Source organism: Mesocricetus auratus, unplaced genomic scaffold, assembly GCF_017639785.1.
Source record: "Mesocricetus auratus isolate SY011 unplaced genomic scaffold, BCM_Maur_2.0 Super-Scaffold_100014, whole genome shotgun sequence".
Classification (NCBI taxonomy): domain Eukaryota; kingdom Metazoa; phylum Chordata; class Mammalia; order Rodentia; family Cricetidae; genus Mesocricetus; species Mesocricetus auratus.
In genome coordinates this window covers 10,579,869-10,600,022 of record NW_024429197.1, presented here as the reverse complement: position 1 = coordinate 10,600,022, position 20,154 = coordinate 10,579,869, and the positions used below count along the sequence as shown (strand labels likewise).

The window sequence follows — 20,154 nt, the reverse complement described above, 5'->3', positions numbered from 1 at the left end:
TGCACGTAAAATAATAATTTTCAAAAACATGCCAGATTTCCACAGCTTTGGGTCTCCATAGTGTAGCCAGAGATCTAACTACACACCTGTGGCCCTGGGGTGTGGTCACAGGTGCGTTAAGTGAGGTGGGGGATTTAGGTCTGACAGGCATGCTCTTTTGTGCTGCTGGCTGGGTCATAGGAAATAGCTTGGAAGGATCCTTGGCGCTGGAAACCTGTGGCAGCCTCTTGTGTAAGTGTAATCTGAATAAACCTCATTTAACCTATACTGAGCCTAGTGAGATTCCCATGTGACACCATAGATTGTTCTTTTTTTTTAATATTTATTTCTCATGTATACAGTATTTTACCTGCATATACACTTTCATGCCAGAAAGGGCGCCAGATCTTATTATAGATGGTTGTGAGCCACCATGTGGTTGCTGGGAATTAAACTCAGGACTTCTGGAAGATCAGCCAGTGCTCTTAAGCTCTGAGCCATCTCTCCAGCCCTTTTTTTTCCTTAATAAATATGTAGATCAGGCTGGCCTTGAACTCACATATATTCACCTGCCTCTTTTTCCACCAGAGTACTGAGATTAAAGTTGTATACCACCAAACCCAGCTTTAAGCTTTTTTAATTGTGTCTTATTTTTGTGTTGGGGGGCAGGGTTTTGCACATGAGTGCAGTGCCCACAGAATTCAGAAGCAGATGTTGGATACCCTGGAGTTGGAGTTACGGGCAGTTATGAGATACCTGATGTACGAGCTGGGAACTGAACTTGGATCCTCTGCAAGAGCAGCAAAGGGCTCTTAATCACTGAGCCATCTCTCTGGTCCTTTTTTTTTGTTTTTTTGTTTTGTTTTGTTTTACGAGACAGGGTTTCTCTGTATTGTTTTGGAGGCTGTCAGTCCAGTCCGGCCTCGAACTTACAGAGATCCACCTGCCTCTGCCTCCCAAGTGCTGGTATTAAAGGCGTGCGCCACCACCGCCCAGCTCTCTCTGGTCCTTCTATGTAAATTAGCTCTCCTAGTTCCACTAACGGATCTTGAGAACTAAAGTCCTACCTAAGATTTTGTTCTTGGAGGCAAATTCCCACATTTATTCATACAAGCCCATTGACTGTGTGCTGTCGTGAGCTAGATTCTACCAACATGAGAATGCTGTCTGCCCCAGGCCCAGAGCCTGGACTGCAGAAGTGGTAGAGCAGGGTGTGCAATGAGGACTGAGGTCCCTTTACCGGGAGCAGGCATTGCTGAAGCTGGTGGTCTCGTTTGAATCTTTTCTGCGCCCAGTTGTGGGACAACTGCTGAGCACAGGAGCGAACAGAACTTGAATGGTTTCTCGCAACCTCCCGGGACCAGGCAGAGGCAGGAATCTGGAACCCATAGGAGGTGGGAATAGTGTCTGTCCCATTTCAGTTCTGTGCCAACATGTGACTTTGCCCCAGGTCTCCCAAGAGTTAGCTGGTATCCCAACTTCATGTACAGCAGCAGCTGGGAAGTGTGGCTCCCCAGCACCTCAAATTTCTTCATAGTCGTGGTCATCTATATCTGAGTCAGACAGGGGATATGACTCAGTTATGGAGTATTTGCCCAGCACTGAAGAAGAAAAGACAGCCAGGTCATTCAAATCTTTGTCGTTAGGCTAGTTCCTTCCCCTTTTCAGTTTCCTCCCATTGACAGGGAAGGGCTTGGCCAAACTCTACAGCCCAGAAACCACAATTCATTTTCTTTAAACACTGCGGCCATTTTACTGTTCTGTTTGTCATACGAGTACATTGTGTCTGGGACTGGCCTCATTTCATTGCTAGGATGTGGAGTCTAGGGAGAAAGACCACAGACCTTCTCACCCAACCCACTCTGTACAAGCTTGGCTTTAAACTAGGGCCACCGTAGGGTCCCCCAGGTAGAGCTAGCAGAGGTGGGAGAGGGGCCTGAGGAGCCAAAGGACTTACCTGAATCCTGTGTTTGGGTTTTGGACTTAAGGTCTTTTTTATGGACAGGAATCTTGCTGTACAAATTTGATTTGTCCTTGGGGAGCTCTTCCAAGGTCTTCGCCTTGGGTTCAGGCTGTGGGTAGGATTGCTGTTGTCCTATAACCTGAGACTGAGCAGGAAACAAAACAAAAAAATAAATAAAAAACTAGAAATCAGAAAAGGTAGGAGATCAGCTGTCAAGCCCATGAGATGGAGTTTGCCAACAGTGCCACTTTCTGTCTGTTTTTCTGGGTCAGGCTTCTCATGGACAGGAGTTCCTCGGGATTCATCTTTTTAACTCCCGCTGCCACAGGCTACAGGATAATAAATGCAGGCCTCCTGAGGTCTCAAAACAGTATGTTGTGTTCACAAAAAATGCTTCTGATAGGTCACTCGGGCACATAGGCATTGCAGTCAGGGCCGAGTTCAAACCCAGCCCTGCCACCTCCTATCTATATGAGCTCAGGTGACTTGTCTCAGCTCGAGAGAGAGAGAGAGAGAGAGAGAGAGAGAGAGAGAGAGAGAGAGAGAGAGAGAGAGAGAGAGAGAGAGAGAGAGAGAGAGCATCAGAGAGAGAGAGCATCAGAGAGAGAGAGAGAGAGAGAGAGAGAGCATCCCCATTCTCCTTGGCTTATTCAGCAGTGCCCACCAGTCTTGGGGACTTGGAATTTCTGCTCTCTGCCCCCCTTATCCTGCCCAACTGTCTTTTTAGGCAGAGAGCTTACAGTACAGTGAGTTGAAAGTGACATGGGTCACGTGAATTCTGTGACCCATACTCTCCCATGTGCCAACCCAGAGCCTCTGTGGCTGAAGTTGGGAATACAAAGTGGTGGAAGGTGGCCCAGGGGTGCCAGCTGGAGTCAGTTAATGAAGGACCCTGATGCCATGTGGAGCCACCGAAGGTTTCAACACTGCCCAGCAGACAGCCAGAGAAAGACTTAGGAGCCATGCTGGTTAGTTTTAACTGCCAATTTGGCATAACCTAGAACTACCTGGGAAGAGAGTTTCAATGAGGAATTATCTAGATCAGGTTAGCCTGTGGGTATGTCTGTGGGTGATTGTCTTGACTGCCAATCAATGTTGGACAAACAGGCCCACTGTGGGTGACACCCATTCCCTGCGCTGGACTCTGAACTGTATAAAGTAAAGAAAACCATCAAAAGAGCTAGCAGGCGGTATACATTTGTCAGATTCTTTCTACTCCTGACTGGATGTGGTATGGCCAGCTGTCTTAAGCCTGTCTCTGTGACTTCCCTGCAGTGAAAGGCTCTAACCTGGAATTGTACTCAAACAGACCTTCCTCCTCTATGTTGCTTTTAACTTGGGACATTTTATCACAGCCACATAAAACAAATCAGGACAGGAGGCCATCCTAAGAGCTATTGTAAGAACAGATGCTCCACATGGGCATGTCAGCAAGGTGACAGCAAAAGTCCCAGGAACTTAGAAGGCTCACACACAAGCCCAGGCCTTCAGTTTAGAAACTCCCACTTTGGGAGCATGTCGGAGTCCCAATCCTCTTATTTATTTTTTCCCCCGAGGCAGGGTTTCTCTGTGGCTTTGGAGGCTATTCTAGAAGTAGCTCTTGTAGACCAGGCTGGTCTCTGACTCACAGAGATCCACCTGCCTCTGCCTTCTGAGTGCTGGGACTAAAGGCGTGCGCCACCACTGCCTGGCTCAATGCTCATTGTCTCAATCATAAAATACTGGTAATTACACCAACTTCAAGATTATGAGGCCTGGGTGGGAATAACTGGTATAAAGACTAGAACTTAATGATAGGTGCTGTGCGTACCTTCACACTGGCCTCCTTGCAGCTCTGATTTCTCTGCTTCTGCTCACTGACACCCTTGCTCTTTGGGGGCCTGGGTGGAGGAGCTTGGCTCTCAGAGGCCGGCAGCTTCCGGAGACTGTAGTAGAAACCTTCTGACAGTTCCTCCACCCTAGCGACAGAGCGTGGTTCAGCCACCTGGCCTGGCTGCCCCTCAGCTTCCATCACAGTCAGGTCCAGCCACCGGGGAGGAATCTCAAAGCGCATTTCTGGCTGGGAGTCCAGGCCTACCACCAAAAAGGGTTCTGTGATCTTCTCCTCCAGCCGCAGGCCCGGGAAGGAGACCAGAGGGTCAGAAAGTTCCTGGGCATCCTTGGCCACCACCTTGACCTCACAGGGCAGGGAGAGCTGGGCAGTGAGATCTGCTAGGCTATAGCGCCGGCTATCACTCACCTCCTCCACAAAGGCACCAGAGAGGTAGAGGGGTAGCAGAATCTGTTCTGTGTTCTCTCCTTCCTCCTCTTCCTCTCCCAACTCCTCCTCTTCCTCCCCTGCCTGCTCACTCAGCCGCTGACATACCAAGACATCTATGTCCTGGCCCTGTGTCCCACAGACCTGGCCTTGCCTCAGCACCTCCAGCCGGTCACCCACGGCCAGGAAAGAAAATTCAGGATTCTCCTCTTCGTTCCCATCACAGTCTTTTGTGGCCACCACCCGGAGGGGTCGGCCTGGCTGGAGAGCACCCAAAAGGTCATAGGCCGTGGGGAACTCCCTTGGCCTCCGCCTCAGCTTGCCCTGGTAGGCCCCAGAGAGGATAAAGTATCTGGGAACCCTTCGGCTCTTGCTTGTGGCCACGACCCGCCAGGGTGGCGAGGCTGGCCCGTAGATGCAGAGTTTCTGGCCTTTGCGTAGGGAGCCCACCCACGGGTTGAGGAAGATGGGAGGGCCCTCAGGAACCTCCAGGATCTCTGTGGTCATAGGGAAGGGGCCTCCCTGGGCCAGGACCTCGCTCAGCAGCAGTGGCTTGATGAAGTGGATATGCTGGGAGGAGGCGGTGACGTCTTCTACCTCCACCTCCAGGCTGGATGGGATCTTGGCAATGGTGCGGCGCACTGTGGGGAGAAGGCAGTTCAGGGGTGCAGCATAGCACCCCATGGTGGCCCCCACCCCAGCTTTGAGCCTGTTTCATCTTTTCTTTCCAAAAATCATTTTCCTACTGTACTAGATATTTTTGCCCAATCTTTCTTCAGCCTCTTTTTATTTCTTAATCTTAATTTCTTTTAATTTTAAGAGATCCGCTTGCCTCTGCCTCCCGAGTGCTGGGATTAAAGGTGTGTGGCACCAATGCCCGGCTATACTTGTTTTTATTACTTATAACTGTGTATAGATTTGTGCATGTGAGTGCAGGTGACCACAGAGGCCAGGGGAGTTGGATCCTGCAGGGGCTGGCATTACAGGAGGCTGTGAACCGCCTGACAGGGTAACTCCAGTTCCAGGTGGATCTGACGCCCGATTCTGACCTCCATGGGCACCAGGCACGCACATGCTGCACAGATATGCATTCAGCCCAGACACCCATACACATAAAGTAATCTAAGAACTCCGTATTAGAATAAAAAGCCCATGAGCCAGGTGTGGTGGTACACCATTACAATCTCAGAGCTTGGGACGTGGAACCAGGATGATCGGGAATTCAAGGCTAGCCAGGCTACATGAGATAAAATAATGATAAATAATATTTTATCTCAGAATACAATAAGATAAAACAAATTAACATACTAGCTAAGGATGTCATAATGTTGCAGAAGTGTAATATAAGGGGTGTGCTATGTTTAAGGGAAGTCAGTGTGTGATGCTTAAATTGAAACAGTAGGGATGGAAAAGGTGACCAAGCTAGGGGTGGTGTGAATTCTAGCAGCTAAAATGCTTGCAGTGGGGAAACAGGACACCTAGACCTCCTCAAGTTTGCTTTTTCAAGAGGGATCTGGGAGGGTATTTCCTTTTCCTTTCTTCTCCATAAACAAAATCTACTTTACCATGCCATGCATATGCATCTCTAAAAAAGAATAATTTTTTAAGCTTCGGGTTTGTTTTGTTTTGTTTTAACCAGGTGTGGCCACACCCATATACTCCAGCACTTGACTTGGAGGTAGGTAGGAGGATTAGGAGTTGCAGACTAGCCTGGGCTACTCCCGCCTTTTTTTTTTTTAAGATTTATTTATTATGTAGACAGTGTTCTGCCTGCATGTATGCCTGAAGGCCAGAAGAGGGCACCAGAGCTCATTACAGATGGTTGTAAGCCACCGCGTGGCTTGCTGTCTCCCCCCCCCCCCTTTAATTAATTGTTTTGTTTTTGCAGTTTTGAGACAGCATCTTTGTAGCCCTGGCTAGTGTGGGATCTAACCTTAGCCAACTCTGTAAAGCATGAGGGACCTTGGGTGTGTTCATACTATTTTCCTATCTCTTCTTACACCATTATTTCCCGTTTCACTGGGCATCTGTATTGTTACATTGCAAACACTGGGTAAACAAGCTGGAGCCCCAGACTACGCAGAGTCAGGGGAATCTTTGAACTGTGCAGCTCCCAACCACTCCTGCCTGCCCGCCTGCCCAGGTAACTCACTGTGCATCACTGCCTGGAGCATGTACTCGGACTTCAGGATCACCGAGCGCCAGGGTAGGCTGGGGCAGGTGAGCATAAGGCCCTGATTAGCTGGGTCCTGCAGGATTTCGAGCAGGGTTTGTGGGGCACCAGGCTTGCATCTCCAGAAGGTTCCCTTCTGGGAAAGGGGCAGATAATGGATGATCTCCTGGGTCTTTGAGTCCTGGACACAGCGTGCATACTGGGTCCCATGGTGTATTTCCACAGCTTCGAGCCTGAGCAGCTGACCCGCAGGTACCACTGTGGCCTCTGTGACAATTCTTTCAGTTGACTTGAAGCAAATGGGCCACCGTGTGGAGGTCTGGGGCATGGCAGAGACGAGCTCCTCCAGGGTTCTGTAGCTCTGCAGGCTGGTGAGTGTGCTGAAGAGGCCTGTGGGAGTCAGCAGAGGGAGGGAGAGTGGGGGAAGGGCAAGCCTTTGCTGAGCCAGGTTCTGCAGACAAGCCAGCGAGAATCCCTCCTAGAGCCTGCACATCTAGACCAAAGGTCTATGAATGAGGCTGGGTGACAGTGTGTGAATAGATAGTGGGGAACAGGAATGGTGACACAGGGGACACAGAGAAGAGAATAAGGGCACATGCTGTAACACATAGACACACACACACACCATGATTTCCCTCTTTTCTGACCTCTGTCTCCAACTTGGCCAACTCATCACTCTTTCCTTCAGACACCTCCCCTATAGCTCCAAGCCCACACATCCAGTCTCTCTCTCCATCCTGAGGCAGCACCATTGTCTCTCTGTGCCAAATTAGAACCCCAGTGTTCTGCCTACAGGCCAGAAGAGGGCACTGGATCTCATTACAGATAGTTGTGAGCCACCATGTGGTTACCAGGAATTGAATTTAGGGCCTCTGGAAATGCAGCCAGTGCTCTTAACCTCTGAGCCATCTCTCCAACCCAAATGTGATTTTTTTAAACTTAAAAATAAATGGGGGGGAGGCCAGGCGTTGGTGGCGCACGCCTTTAATCCCAGCACTTGGGAGGCAGAGGCAGGCGGATCTCTGTGAGTTCGAGGCCAGCCTGGTCTACAAGAGCTCGTTCCAGGATAGCCTCCAAAGCCACAGAGAAACCTTGTCTCAAAAAACCAAAAAAAACAAAAAAATGGGGGGGAGGGGGAGCTGGAGAGATGGCTCAGAGGTTAAGAGCATTGACTGCTCTTCCAGAAGTCCTGAGTTTAATTCCCAGCAACCACATGGTGGCTCGCAACCATCTGTAATGAGATCTGGTGCCCTCTTCTGACCTGCAGGGATACATACAGGCAGAACACTGTATACATAATAAAGAAATCTTTAAAATAAATAAATAGCTGGGCAGTGGTGGCGCACGCCTTTAATCCCAGCACTCGGGAGGCAGAGGCAGGCGGATCTCTGTGAGTTCGAGGCCAGGCTGGACCGACAGCCTCCAAAGCCACAGAGAAACCCTGTCTCGTAAAAACCAAAAAATAAAAAAAAAAAAAAATTAAATAAATAAATAAATAAATAAGGAAGTCAGGTGGTGGTGGCGCACACCTTTAATCCCAGCACTTAAGAAACAGTGGTAGGCAGATCTCTGTGAGTTTGAGACCAGCTTGGTCTACAAGAGCTAGTTCCAGGGCTGGAGAGATGGCTCAGAGGTTAAGAGCACCAACTGCTCTTCCAGAGGTCCTGAGTTCAATTCCCAGCAACCACATGGTGGCTCACAACCATCCATAATGAGATCTGGTGCCCTCTTCTGGTGTGCAGACATACATGGAGGCAGGATGTTGTATTCATAATAAATAAATCTTTAAAAAAAAAAAAAGAGCTTGTTCCAGGACAGCCTCCAAGACAGCCTCCAAAGCCACAGAGAAACCCTGTCTTGAACCCCTGTCCCCCCAAAAATAAACAAATTAGGGAGAATGGTGGCATATACCTTTAATCCCAGCACTCAGGAGGGAGACAGAGGTAGGTGGATCTCTGTGAGTTCGAGGTAAGCCTGGTCTACAAGAGCTAGTTCCAGGACAGCTAGTGCTACACAGAGAAACCCTGTCTCAAACTCCCACCCCCCCCCCAGAAAAAATTAAAGATTTATTTGGATTTCAAGGTCAGCATGAGATCCATGAGACCCTGTCTCAAAAACAAGCAAGCTAGCCAAGAAAGCAGAAAAAGTAACCCCCAAGGGGCTCGTTATTATGGAACAGGAGGTCTGTTGTCTGTGGCTGGGAGCAGCCTGGGTGGCCTCAGCTTCCTTCTCTATTATGAGCCCTTGGACTTGATGGTAGATTTGAAGAAGTGACATGTGTAAATATAGAATACACACACACACACACATGCACGCACATACGCACACACACACGCACACACACGCATGCGCGCGCTTACAGCAGGTGGTGGGAGATGAGTAGAATAGCTCCTCTAGGTTAGGCTGACACACTTCTCTTGTGAAAGTGCTGAAGAGCCTGGGGCTTTTCAGATATTCAAATGAGGTGATTCTCCTGTGATTTGAGGGTTCTTTCTTTCTTTCCCTCCTTCCCTCTCTCCCTCCCTCCCTCCATCCCATCTTTTTTTAAAGATTTAAGTAAATTTTTTTAATCACATTTAAGTTAGGCATGGTGGTGCACACCTTCAGTCTCAGCACTCGGGAGGCAGATCTCTATGAGTTTGAGGCCAGCCTGGTGTACAGAGTGAGTGAGTTCCAGGACAACTAAGGTTGTATAGCAAGACCTTGTCTCAACAAAATGAAATAAAATAAAAGGAATCACATTTATCTAGTGTATATATGTATGCATGTACATCTATGGCACATGCGTGGAGGTCAGATGTATGTATGCATGTGTATGCTACAGCCCGTTCGTGGAGGTCGCATGGGGATTACTTGTAGGAGTCACTCTCTCCTACCATGTAGGTCCCGGGAATTGAACTTGAATCATCAGGGGAGGCAGCAAGTGTCTGCTGCTGATCATTTCCCAGGCATGAGACCTACTTGTGCTCTTCCTGCCTCTGCCGTCTAAATTCTGGGATTCAGGCATGTGCCACTACCACAGCTGGTTTATACAATGCTGGGGATAGGACCCAGGACCTCACATATACTAGAGAAACATTCTATCAACTGAGCTGTATCTTCAGGCTTTGACCCTTTTTGAGACAGTGTCTCATGCATCCTAGACTTGCTAGGTAGCTAAGGTTGGCCTCAAATTCCTGATCTTTATTTAGCCTCTACCTCCCCTATGCTAAAATCCAGGAATAGGAATGTGCCACCAACCTGTTTCCCTTGAGATTTCTTAGGCACCGAATGGGCACATGTCAACTCCCTTGTCTTGGGGCCTCCTGCTCCTGGATCTGTAGACCCTGGAGGGCAGGTCACCCCATGCAGAGCTGGTACCTGCTTCATGAACCCTTGCCTTTCTCCAGAACAGTCTAGTCCATCCTGAGTCCACACCCAGCTTCCCATTGGGCCTGGCACACATGGGTGTCATTAGATGTTTGAAGAATGAATGTATGAGCAAACAGAGATCAAAACCTGAAGACCTGCAGGCAGATGTGATCAGAAGACGGCAGGGTCATGCCAGGCTTTGTGGTGACATTTTGTTTGTGCTCCAACAAAGTTTGCCTGAAGATCAGAGGTGGAGCTAGTCACTAGTTAACCACAGAGGCCAGGCAGTGTGGCGAACATCTTTAATCCCAGCACTCGGGAGGGGAGGAGGAATACAAGGTGGGTGGAGGCAGGATCTCTGGCCCATTCAGTCTGGGGATTTGTAGAGACAGGAGCTTAACCCCTTCCGTATGAGGATTCAGTAGAGGTGAGAAGTCTCTCTAGTGGCCAGCTCCTTTATTTCTCTGATCTTTCAGCATTTACCCCAATATCTGACTCCAGGTTTTTGTTTTTATTAAGACCAAGTAGAATTCACTCCACAAGGTTCAGGGCATCCTCAAGGATGCACCCTGAATGTGTCCTTGGCCTTGCAGCTACATAAACAGTAGATATGTCACCCTTATATGCAAAGCCAGAGGAACGGAACGACACTAGAAGAGGCAAACCCACCCACAAGTGACTGAAGATATATTACAGGATACCAGGACAGGTGGGGAGGCAGAGGTGCACACCTTACCTGTGAAGTTGGGGTTGAGCTCCAAGGTCTGACCCGTCTCTGGGTTTTCACAGACTACCTTCTGAAGATGAACATGGGTGACCTTGATCAGGTCCCCCGTGGAGAGGCAACACTCACTCCCAAAAAGTTCGTAGACGGAACCTGTAGAGACACACACTCCCAGCTTTTCTAAACTTAAATGATCCCGATTACCTTTTGCCTCTGGGCTTTTCCCTTTTCTTACTTCTGTACATCTTACTGTCACTCTTACTTTGTGGCTGGACTGGGTGAGCTGGTTAGCATCTACCTAGCTCCTCTCACTTAGTCTCTTCCTTTTGTTTATACTCTCTGCCTATCACCCTGCTCATCCTTTCTCCTGCCTCGCTATTGGCTGTTCAGTGCTTTATTAGACCATCAGGTATTTTATTTATTTATTTATTTATTTTTGGTTTTTCGAGACAGGGTTTCTCTGTGGCTTTGGAGGTTGTCCTGGAACTCGCTTGGTAGTCCAGGCTGGTCTCGAACTCACAGAGATCCACCTGCCTCTACCTCCCAAGTGCTGGGACTAAAGGCGTGCGCCACCAACGCCTGGCTCATTTACAATAGTCAGTCCTCTTGTAGTTAGCACATTCAAAGACCATACTGCATTATCTATCCTATCTTACTGAATCCAATGTTTTACACCTAATTTACTTTCTATCATAACTAGGAAGAGCTGCGACTATAACTATCTAGTCTTTAACTCCAAAGACCCCAGAAGGGTATAGTATTACCTGAGTAAACAGGAAATACATCACAGAGTAAGAGTGAAAGTAAGATATGTAGAAGAAAAGGAAAATCCCAGAAGCAAAAGGTAGTTGGGATAATTTAAGTTTAGAAAATCTGGGAAAAGCCGGGTGTTGGTGGCGCATGCCTTTAATCCCAGCACTTGGGAGGCAGAGGCAGGCGGATCTCTGTGAGTTCGAGGCCAGCCTGGCCTACCGAGCAATTTCCAGGACAGGCTCCAAAACGATACAGAGAAACCCTGTCTCAAAAAACAAAAACAAAAACAAAACAAAACAAGACAACCCCCCCAAAAAAAAACAAAGAAAGAAAGAAAGAAGGAAAAAGAAAAGCTGGGAAGAGCACTCGGGAGGCAGAGGCAGGCGGATCTCTGTGAGTTCGAGGCCAGCCTGGTCTACAGAGTGAGTTCCAGGACAGCCTCCAAAACAATACAGAGAAACCCTGTCTCGAAAAACCAAAAAAAAAAAAAAAAAAAAAAAGAAAAGCTGGGAAGAAACAAACCAAGATAAGGCCAGGCTTTCATAAATAAGAATACAACTCTGGGGCTGGAGAGATGGCTCAGAGGTTAAGAGCACTAACTGCTCTTCCAGAGGTCCTGAGTTCAATTCCCAGCAACCACACGGTGACTCACAACCATCTGTTATGAGATCTGGTGCCCTCTTCTGGTGTGCAAAATGTTGTATACATAATAAATAAATAAAATCTTAAAAAAAAGAATACAACTCTGTGTGTGATTTATTTGGGAGCTGGGTGGTGGGTCCTCAAAAGACCTGAGTCAAAGAGCAAAGAATTAAGAATAAAAAACAAAACAAACAAAAACCGCCTACATTTTGGCATTCTAAGATGGGGCTAGAGTAAAAGAAAACACAACAGCAGAAGGGCAGCAGGCTCTACTGGCTATCCTTAGACAGCTTACGACCTCTCCACTGACCGTGAGACACAGCCCTGGTGGCCCCCGTTCTTCCCAAGTGCAGCCAGGGCTGGTCCATTCTCAGCATCACTGCAGCCTCTGAGGGTGTTTTCCACCCACGAAACAGCAAATAGCCCTGTAAATCCCATCTCCCTATCAGGCTCGCAGTAAGTATACTCCATGTAGATACAGAGGGCCAGGTGGGTACCTAGTTCGTCCAACACCCTGCTTTCTACTTCAGATGAGTGAGTTGCATGCCTTTATTTATTTATGAAACAGCTCTCCTGTACTTCAGGTTGGCCTGGGAACTCTATATCAAAGATGACATCGAACTTTCTGTTCCTCCTGCCTCTACCTTCCAATACTCAAAAGGCAAGTGGTGTGCCACCATGCCGGGTTCTTTGCAACACTGGGAATCAAATCTAGGGGTTCATGCACGATAGGTGAGCACTCTACCAACTGAGCCACACCCCCCCAGTCCAGATGAGTTGCTTTTTAACTTTTTGTTTGTTTTTTTTTCAAACTTTTCGGCTTGTCTTGAGTACATTCCACTGCATGGGTGTAGAAGTCAGGGCAACTCTTGGGAGGAGTTCTCTCCTTCCAGGGAGACCCACGATTGAATTCAGGTTGGCAGTGTTGGCAGTGACCACCCCACCACCCTGCCCACCAGCCAGCTTTCCAGCCCAGTGAGTTCCTCTTAGAGGAAGTGGGGGAGGTTGAGGTTCTGAGCCACCTCTGGGTTCAGCAGCCCACTTGACTGATGCAAAGGGCTAAGCCGTGGAGAACGCTGGAAGATCTCACAGTGCAGCATGGGCGCGGTCCCCATCCAGCTGGTAGAGGATGGGAAACTGTAGCTGGCAGGGCCTTGAGGCCACCTGACAGCCACGTCCCCAGGACGTCCCCAGCGGGGCTGCTGTAAACCCCGCTCCAAGCCCACAGTTGATACAATGTCAGGGTGCGGACCTTCCGGCAGGGGAGACTATATATACCTGGCCTTGAATTAGCCACCGGGTTGTATACACCAACCCTGCCTCCATCAACTTCTACTGATGCTTCGATGCCCTGAAGATGCATGACTGCCCTTTGGGGAACAGGGGCCAGCAATTTCCCTTTGCTAAATAAATAGTGACAGTTTCTCTTTCCTAAAAATGACAGCTCAGAGAAGTGGTGTCAGTCCCTCCAAATGATCAGTAAACAGGAAGATCAAGAACTCGGGACAGGCCGGGCGTTGGTGGCGCACGCCTTTAAACCCAGCACTCGGGAGGCAGAGGCAGGCGGATCTCTGTGAGTTCGAGGCCAGCCTGGTCTACAAAGTGAGTTCCAGGACAGCCTCCAAAGCTACAGAGAAACCCTGTCTCGAAAAAACAAAAAACAAACAAACAAAAAAAAAAAAACAAGAACTCGGGATATCCTGGGCTAAATAGAGAGCTCTAGGCCAGCCTGGGCTACATGAAACCCTGCCTCAAAAATACCAAAAAACAGGAAGATATTGGCAGGTAGAGACTACTTCATTCCAAAGTCCCAGGTAGTGGAAGAAAATTGACTCCCAAAAGTTGTCCTCTGACCTTCACATGCACACCGTGACACACATGTGCTCCCCGACATACGGTAAGTAAATGTAAACAAAAGTTCATAAGACCCACGGTGGAGAAACACGTCAGCAACCACACCATTCAGGAAACTTAGGCAGGAGAAGTCTGAATTACACAAGAAGAGCTTGTCTTAAACCAAAGACGGATTAAGGATGTTAGTTAGCTTGGTGTTAGATTGCTGGTCTAGGATATACATGCAGGACCTGTCTCCAGCATGGTGTGAATGTGGGAGTTGGAAGAGGGAGAGGGCGGCAGGAGGAGGAACTTGGGGTGTCAAGTCCTCCACACCTGGAATTCCTAACCACAGGGTCTGCTACTTACCACATTTTGCCTACCCGGCCCCTGTGGCCATCTACCTCCCACGTAACCTCATTTGCATATCCACAGCCCGTGACATGTCTCTGGTCACATCACCCCAACTTGTGCCACTTCCCACCACCCCACGTCAGCCCGGATGAGGAAACTCGAGTATTGTGTCAGAGGTGAGTAAGGGGTACTGGGAGGACGTTCTAGACTGGAGAAAGGACAAACAGACCTCAGATGACTATGTCAGGGACCCATCAGATTTCAGTGGATCCCGAAGACGCACTGTGAGGTGTGGACCCTCCTGAGTCCACTCGGCCATCAGAACCCCTTGCTGGCAGCTGCTGTGGCAGTGCCGGCTTCCCTCACTCTGGAGAGCAGGGTCAGACAGGCTCTCACCAGAGGCTTGTTCTCAGAGGAAGGAGCCTGCATCCCCGAATCTACCTTCACTCTCTTCTCTGCCGCCCTCTTTTCACTGGGGGATATGGCTCCTCCCTCCACAGAGCAGCCAAGGGGGTCTCTCATCCACTACATCCCTTCGCCTCCTCCCCTACCCAAGTGGTCAGTCCTTGGTCACTTGCTGTTTTGAGCCATAACTGGGCACTGTGTCCCTGATATGCCCATCTCTTCTCTGCTATGAACCAGGAACTCTGTGAGGAAAAGCAGGTGTGCAAGTCAAGGAGGCTCCCTGGAGGAAGGACCATTCAAACAGAAATGAGGAGATGACCGACCTCTAGCAAGACAGCCAGGGAGACTAAGGCAAGGAGCCAGAGCCCAGTGGGAGGGCTGAGCCCGGGCTTAAATAATGAACTCAGTGGTTGGAGCTCAGGGCCCTGGGTTGGACCCTGAAGAAAGGGAGAGAAGACTAGAGAAGGGAGAAAAAACGGGAAAGAGAGAGAAAGAAAAAGGAGCAACAGCGACCCAGGCATGGCCATTTCAGGCAGAGGCAAAAGGATCACTGCAAGTCTGAGGCCAGCCTGGGCTACAAAACAAGACCCTCTCTCTCTTACAAGCAAACAAACCAAAAACTATGGCGAACGCCCTAGAGCCCGCCTAGCACAGTGGACAAGTGATCTCCATTTACTAATGTATCCTTTTATTGTTATAATTGTTCTTGTTGCTTGAGGCGCGGCTTCCTAGGTTGTTCATTTGTCCTTGCCTCGCTGCCACCCAGTTTCTGTGCTAACTCACCGACTTCTCATCACCCACAGGACAAAAGCCGAGGTGCAAGGAGGTGGTTTTTAGTGCGAACTCATAAAGCTCGGAGCAGAGGCAGCATTCTAATTCAAACTCCAACTTCCTCAGGGTCTCACTCTACCAGACTGACCTTGAACCCATATAGGCCAGTAGCCTCAAATCTGTGCCAATGCTCCTGCCTCAGATCCTCAGTGTTGAGATTACAGGCATGATCCACCGTGCCTGGCTGCTTCCCCCACGGCCCGCTCACCTTCAAGGTAGACTCCAGAGCAGACCCGCAGCACGCGCGGAAGGGAGGCGGGGTCCAGGCGGCTGGCGAAGTCCTGCAGCGGCACCGGCTCCATGGTCCTAGGCTAGTTAGTGCTCCGAAGTCCGAGTCTGCAGCTTGCAGTGGAGAGCCCGGAAACCACGCCCAGTGACGAGACCACGCCCACGCGACCACGTCCCCCGAGTCTTGGTAAGAACCCTGTGGTGATCGCTAACATCCGAACTCCGGCGTTAGGACTTTATCCCCCTGACCTGTCTCCTCATCTCTAAAGTTGAATCCTTTCTTAGTTAAATTTTCTACTGTTGGGATAAAATGCCACGGCCAAAAGCAACTTGGGAGGAAAGGGTTCACTTCAGCTTACAGCTCTGCGATCGCACTCCATCACGAGGGAAGTCTGAGCAGAACTCAAGACCAGAACCTGGAGGTTAGAACTGATACAGAAGCCATAAAGGAATGCAGCTCTTGCTCGCTCGCACTCTCACTCCCTCCCCCCTCCCTCCCCCTCTCTCCCTTTCTTTCTTGAGACAGGGTTTCTCTGTGGCTTTGGAGCCTGCCCTAGAGCTCGCTCTGCAGACCAGGCTGGCCTTGAACTCACAGAGATCCGCCTGCCTCTGCCTCTGCCTCTGCCTCCCCTCCCGAGCGCCAGGATTAAAGCGGTATGCCGCTGCTGCCTGCCTCCCCTCCCGAGCGCCAGGATTAAAGCGGTATGCCGCTGCTGCCTGCCTCCCCTCCCGAGCGCCAGGATTAAAGCGGTATGCCGCTGCTGCCTGCCTCCCCTCCCGAGCGCCAGGATTAAAGCGGTATGCCGCTGCTGCCTGGCTCAGCTTGCCTTCTTACACAACTCATGACCATTTGCCCAGGGTCGGTACTACCCCACCCCATGGTCTGGACCCAACCACATCTATCATAAGTCAAAAGAATGCACTACAAATCCATCTACAGTCAACCAATCCATTAAGGTATTTCCTTAACTGAAGTTTCTAGGTTTCTAGCTTAGATCAAATTGACAAAAAAACAAAAAACAAAAAAACAAAAAAACAACCATGACAATTCCTACACCTTCCTTGACTTTGGCCCCATGATGCAGACTTAAGTTCAAGACTTGATAATTTGATACCCAGAAAACTGACTTGTGCGTGCATGCACCTGGTGTGTGTGTGTGTGTGTGTGTGTGTGGTATGTGGGTGTGCATGTGTGTGTTGTGGTGTGTGTGTGTGTTGTGTATGTGGTGTATATGTGTATGATATGGTGTGTATGTGTGTGTTGTGGTGTGTGTGTGTGTTGTGTATGTGGTGTATATGTGTATGATATGGTGTGTATGTGTGTGTTATGGTGTTTGTATATATATGTATGTGTGGTGTGTGCTTTTGGGGTATGTGTGCTTGTGGTGTGTGTGTGTGTGTGTGGTATGTGGGTGTGCATGTGTGTGTTGTGGTGTGTGTGTGTTGTGTATGTGGTGTATATGTGTATGATATGGTGTGTATGTGTGTGTTATGGTGTTTGTATATATATGTATGTGTGGTGTGTGCTTTTGGGGTATGTGTGCTTGTGGTGTGTGTGTGTGTGTGTGGTATGTGGGTGTGCATGTGTGTGTTGTGGTGTGTGTGTGTTGTGTATGTGGTGTATATGTGTATGATATGGTGTGTATGTGTGTGTTATGGTGTTTGTATATATATGTATGTGTGGTGTGTGCTTTTGGGGTATGTGTGCTTGTGGTGTGTGTGTGTGTGTGTGTGTGTGGTATGTGGGTGTGCATGTGTGTGTTGTGGTGTGTGTGTGTTGTGTATGTGGTGTATATGTGTATGATATGGTGTGTGTGTGTGTGTTATGGTGTTTGTATATATATGTATGTGTGGTGTGTGCTTTTGGGGTGTGTGTGCTTGTGGTTTGTGTGTGTGAGTGTGGTGTGTGGCATGTGGGTGTGGTGTATTTATGCTTGTGTATGTGAGTGTGGTGTGGTGTGTGTGTGTGTATGGTGTGGTATGTGGGTGTGGTGTGGTATGTGTGTGATGTGTGCTATGTATGTGTGAGTGGTGTGTGATAATGTCTCCTCAGCACAGACTGTACTCAGACTCACGATGTAGCTGAGGATGACTTGAACGCCTCATCTTCCTGCCTCCACATCCCAAAGCATGTGTGGCCACACACACACTTATGAGGTGCTGAGGATCAAATCCCAGGCTTCATTCATTCCAGGCAAGCAGTCTACCAAGTGAGCTACATCCTGTTTGGGGTTTTTGAGGCAGAATTTCATGTAGCCCAGACTGACCTTGCACTCACTGTGTAGCTGAGGAAGGCTCCTATGAGAACCTGGAGCTCTTGGTGCCTCTTCCTCCTCCCAGGATAACAGGCAGGTACCACTACTTCAGGCCAGGAAGATGTTAAAAACTGTGCCACTTTCCCAGCTGTGAGCAGCCCAGACGCCTCTCCCACAGTACTCCAAGTCCAAACAGGGTACCACAGCTATCTTGTGTAGTCTGGGGTCTCTAGGAGGTACACACCCTTACCCTTTGAGTCTGAGGAAGAAGATAGATTGCCTTGCCCACCCCAGATTTACTGTGGCCCTCTGCCTGGACACTTACAGTGATACAGGGCTGACACCTACCTCTCTCGGACACCCATAGCTTCTGAACAAGTGCAGGTCAAACACCTCCTAAGGCGCAGTGGCACAGGCCTTGGGAAGCCAGGAGTGCAGGTAATCCCTGGGTATCTGGCCCATGGCCAGAATACACAACATGAGACAGTATGTCAAAAACAAAACAAAGCCTGGCATTGGTGGCGCATGCCTTTAATCCAAGCACTCGGGAGGCAGAGGCAGGCGGATCTCTGTGTGTTCCAGGCCAGCCTGGTCTACAGAGAGAGTTCCAGGACAGCCTCCAAAGCCACAGAGAAACCCTGTCTCGAAAAACCAAAAAACAAACAACAAAAACAAAACAAAAAAATCCCCCACAATTTCTCCTAATACCCCGCCTTCTGTTTTAGGAAATAATATGGGATAGAAACTGACCTCCTTGTGGTTGAAAAATGTGCAAATGGAGAAACAGAAGTTCTCAAAGTTTCTGGAACCCTGGTGGTGAAAGGCTAACTGTTGTCTCTTAACTGTTTTCTAGAGTTTTCCATAATGGCTTGAGTATTTCCATATTAACAGATATTGTGAGCAGTCACTCAACAAGGGTCATGGGACATGGGGTGCAGGGGAGATCAGGGAAAACCCCCCATCTTTACAGGGTTAGTGAGGATGGAAGGAGGAAGGAGGGGGAGGGGTGGGAGGAATGAGAAGGGGAGAGGAGGAGAGGGGGGAAAGGAGAGGGGGAGGAGAGAGAAGGAGGAGGGGGAGAGGGGGAGAGGAGAGGGGGAGGAGGAGAGGTGGGGGAAGGAGGAGGGAGGAAGGGAAAACAAGGCAGAGGGGAAGGGAGGCCCCTGCAGACTCAAGGATGCTTGGGGGATGGTGACACAGAACAACAGTGGCTTATCTAGCCAAGCCTGTTTATATATATATACATTTTTAAAAAAAATTTTTTCCCTGGTTTTTTGAGACAGAGTTTCTCTGTGGCTTTGGAGACCGTCCTGGAACTAGCTCTTGTAGACCAGGCTGGTCTCGAACTCACAGAGATTCGCCTGCCTCTGCCTCCCGAGTGGTGGGATTAAAGGCATGCACTTAGATTCTTTTTATTTCTTATTTCTTTTTAAATTCACTTTGTATTTTATTTTATTAATTTTAAGATGGATTTTGTAGCTCAGGCTGGTCTGAAACTAATGACTCTCCTGCCTCAGTCTTCCAAATGCTAGGATTACAAACACTCAGGTTCCAGCTTTACTTAAAACACACACACACAAAAACAAAAGTTGGGAGCTGGAGAGATGGCCCAGAGGTTAAGAGCACTGGCTTCTCTTCCTGAGGACCTGAACCTGGGTTCAATTCCCAGCACCCACACTGGCAGCTCAGCTTACAACTGTCTAGTTCCAGGGGACCTGACATACATGCACCACTGCACATGAAATAAAATAAATTCTTTTGAGATTTACTTATTTCATGTTTTACCAGCATGTGTGTCTTGTGCCCACAGAGGTCAGAAGAGGGTGTCAAATCCCCTGGAACTGGAGTTACAGGCAATTGTGAGGCACCATGTAGGTGCTAAGACCCCAGCCTGTGTCCTCTGTAAGAACAGCAGTGCTCTTAACCACTGAACCATCTCTCCAGCCCTCCCTCCCACTGTTTATACAAAGCAGAGGCAGGCTTTGTTATTAATTACCGCAGAAAAGTAAGAAATCGAGAAGTGAGAGAAACCCCCAAGAACGAGAGATCTCCAAGTTTAAAGAATTCTTCTTGGGGGGCTAGAGAGATCTGGCAACTTCACACATACACACAGGCAAAACATCAAAGCACACAAAGTAGAAATAAATGAAGTTTAAATGGTGCTGACATGTCTTTAACCATTCCACTATAAAGAACAATTATTCTTGAGGCTGGAGGGTTGACCCAGTGGTTAAGAACACTGGCTGCTCTTCCGAGGACCCAATCACAGGTCCCAGCACTCAAGTCAGTCAGCTCAGGACTCCCTGTAACTACAGTTCCAGAAGACACACACACACACACACACACACACACTCATGCATGCACTCACGCATGCACACTTAAATCTTTAAGCCAGGCATGGTGATG

General features: G+C 48.9%; 1 protein-coding gene across 1 annotated transcript; it reads right to left on the bottom strand.

Annotated features, from left to right (window-relative positions):
- Positions 1-599: 599 nt before the first annotated feature.
- Themis2 (thymocyte selection associated family member 2) lies at positions 600-15,907 on the bottom strand. Its single transcript, XM_013120182.3, has 6 exons — positions 15,474-15,907; positions 10,460-10,600; positions 6,352-6,762; positions 3,753-4,840; positions 1,937-2,087; positions 600-1,580 (listed from the first exon to the last, which is right to left on the bottom strand). The coding sequence occupies exons 1-6, from the start codon at positions 15,565-15,567 to the stop codon at positions 1,501-1,503; spliced, it is 1,965 nt and encodes a 654-aa protein (XP_012975636.2). The 5' UTR covers positions 15,568-15,907; the 3' UTR covers positions 600-1,500.
- Positions 15,908-20,154: the final 4,247 nt, after the last annotated feature.

Bases quoted from the DNA above. Each gene is read 5' to 3' on its own strand.
- Themis2 (XM_013120182.3), bottom strand. From the start codon at position 15,567: ATGGAGCCGGTGCCGCTGCAGGACTTCGCCAGCCGCCTGGACCCCGCC. The intron at 10,601-15,473 runs GTGAGCGGGCCG...GTGTCTCTACAG, and splicing joins CTCTGGAGTCTACCTTGAAG to GTTCCGTCTACGAACTTTTT. The intron at 1,581-1,936 runs GTAAGTCCTTTG...TTTCTTCTTCAG, and splicing joins AACCCAAACACAGGATTCAG to TGCTGGGCAAATACTCCATA.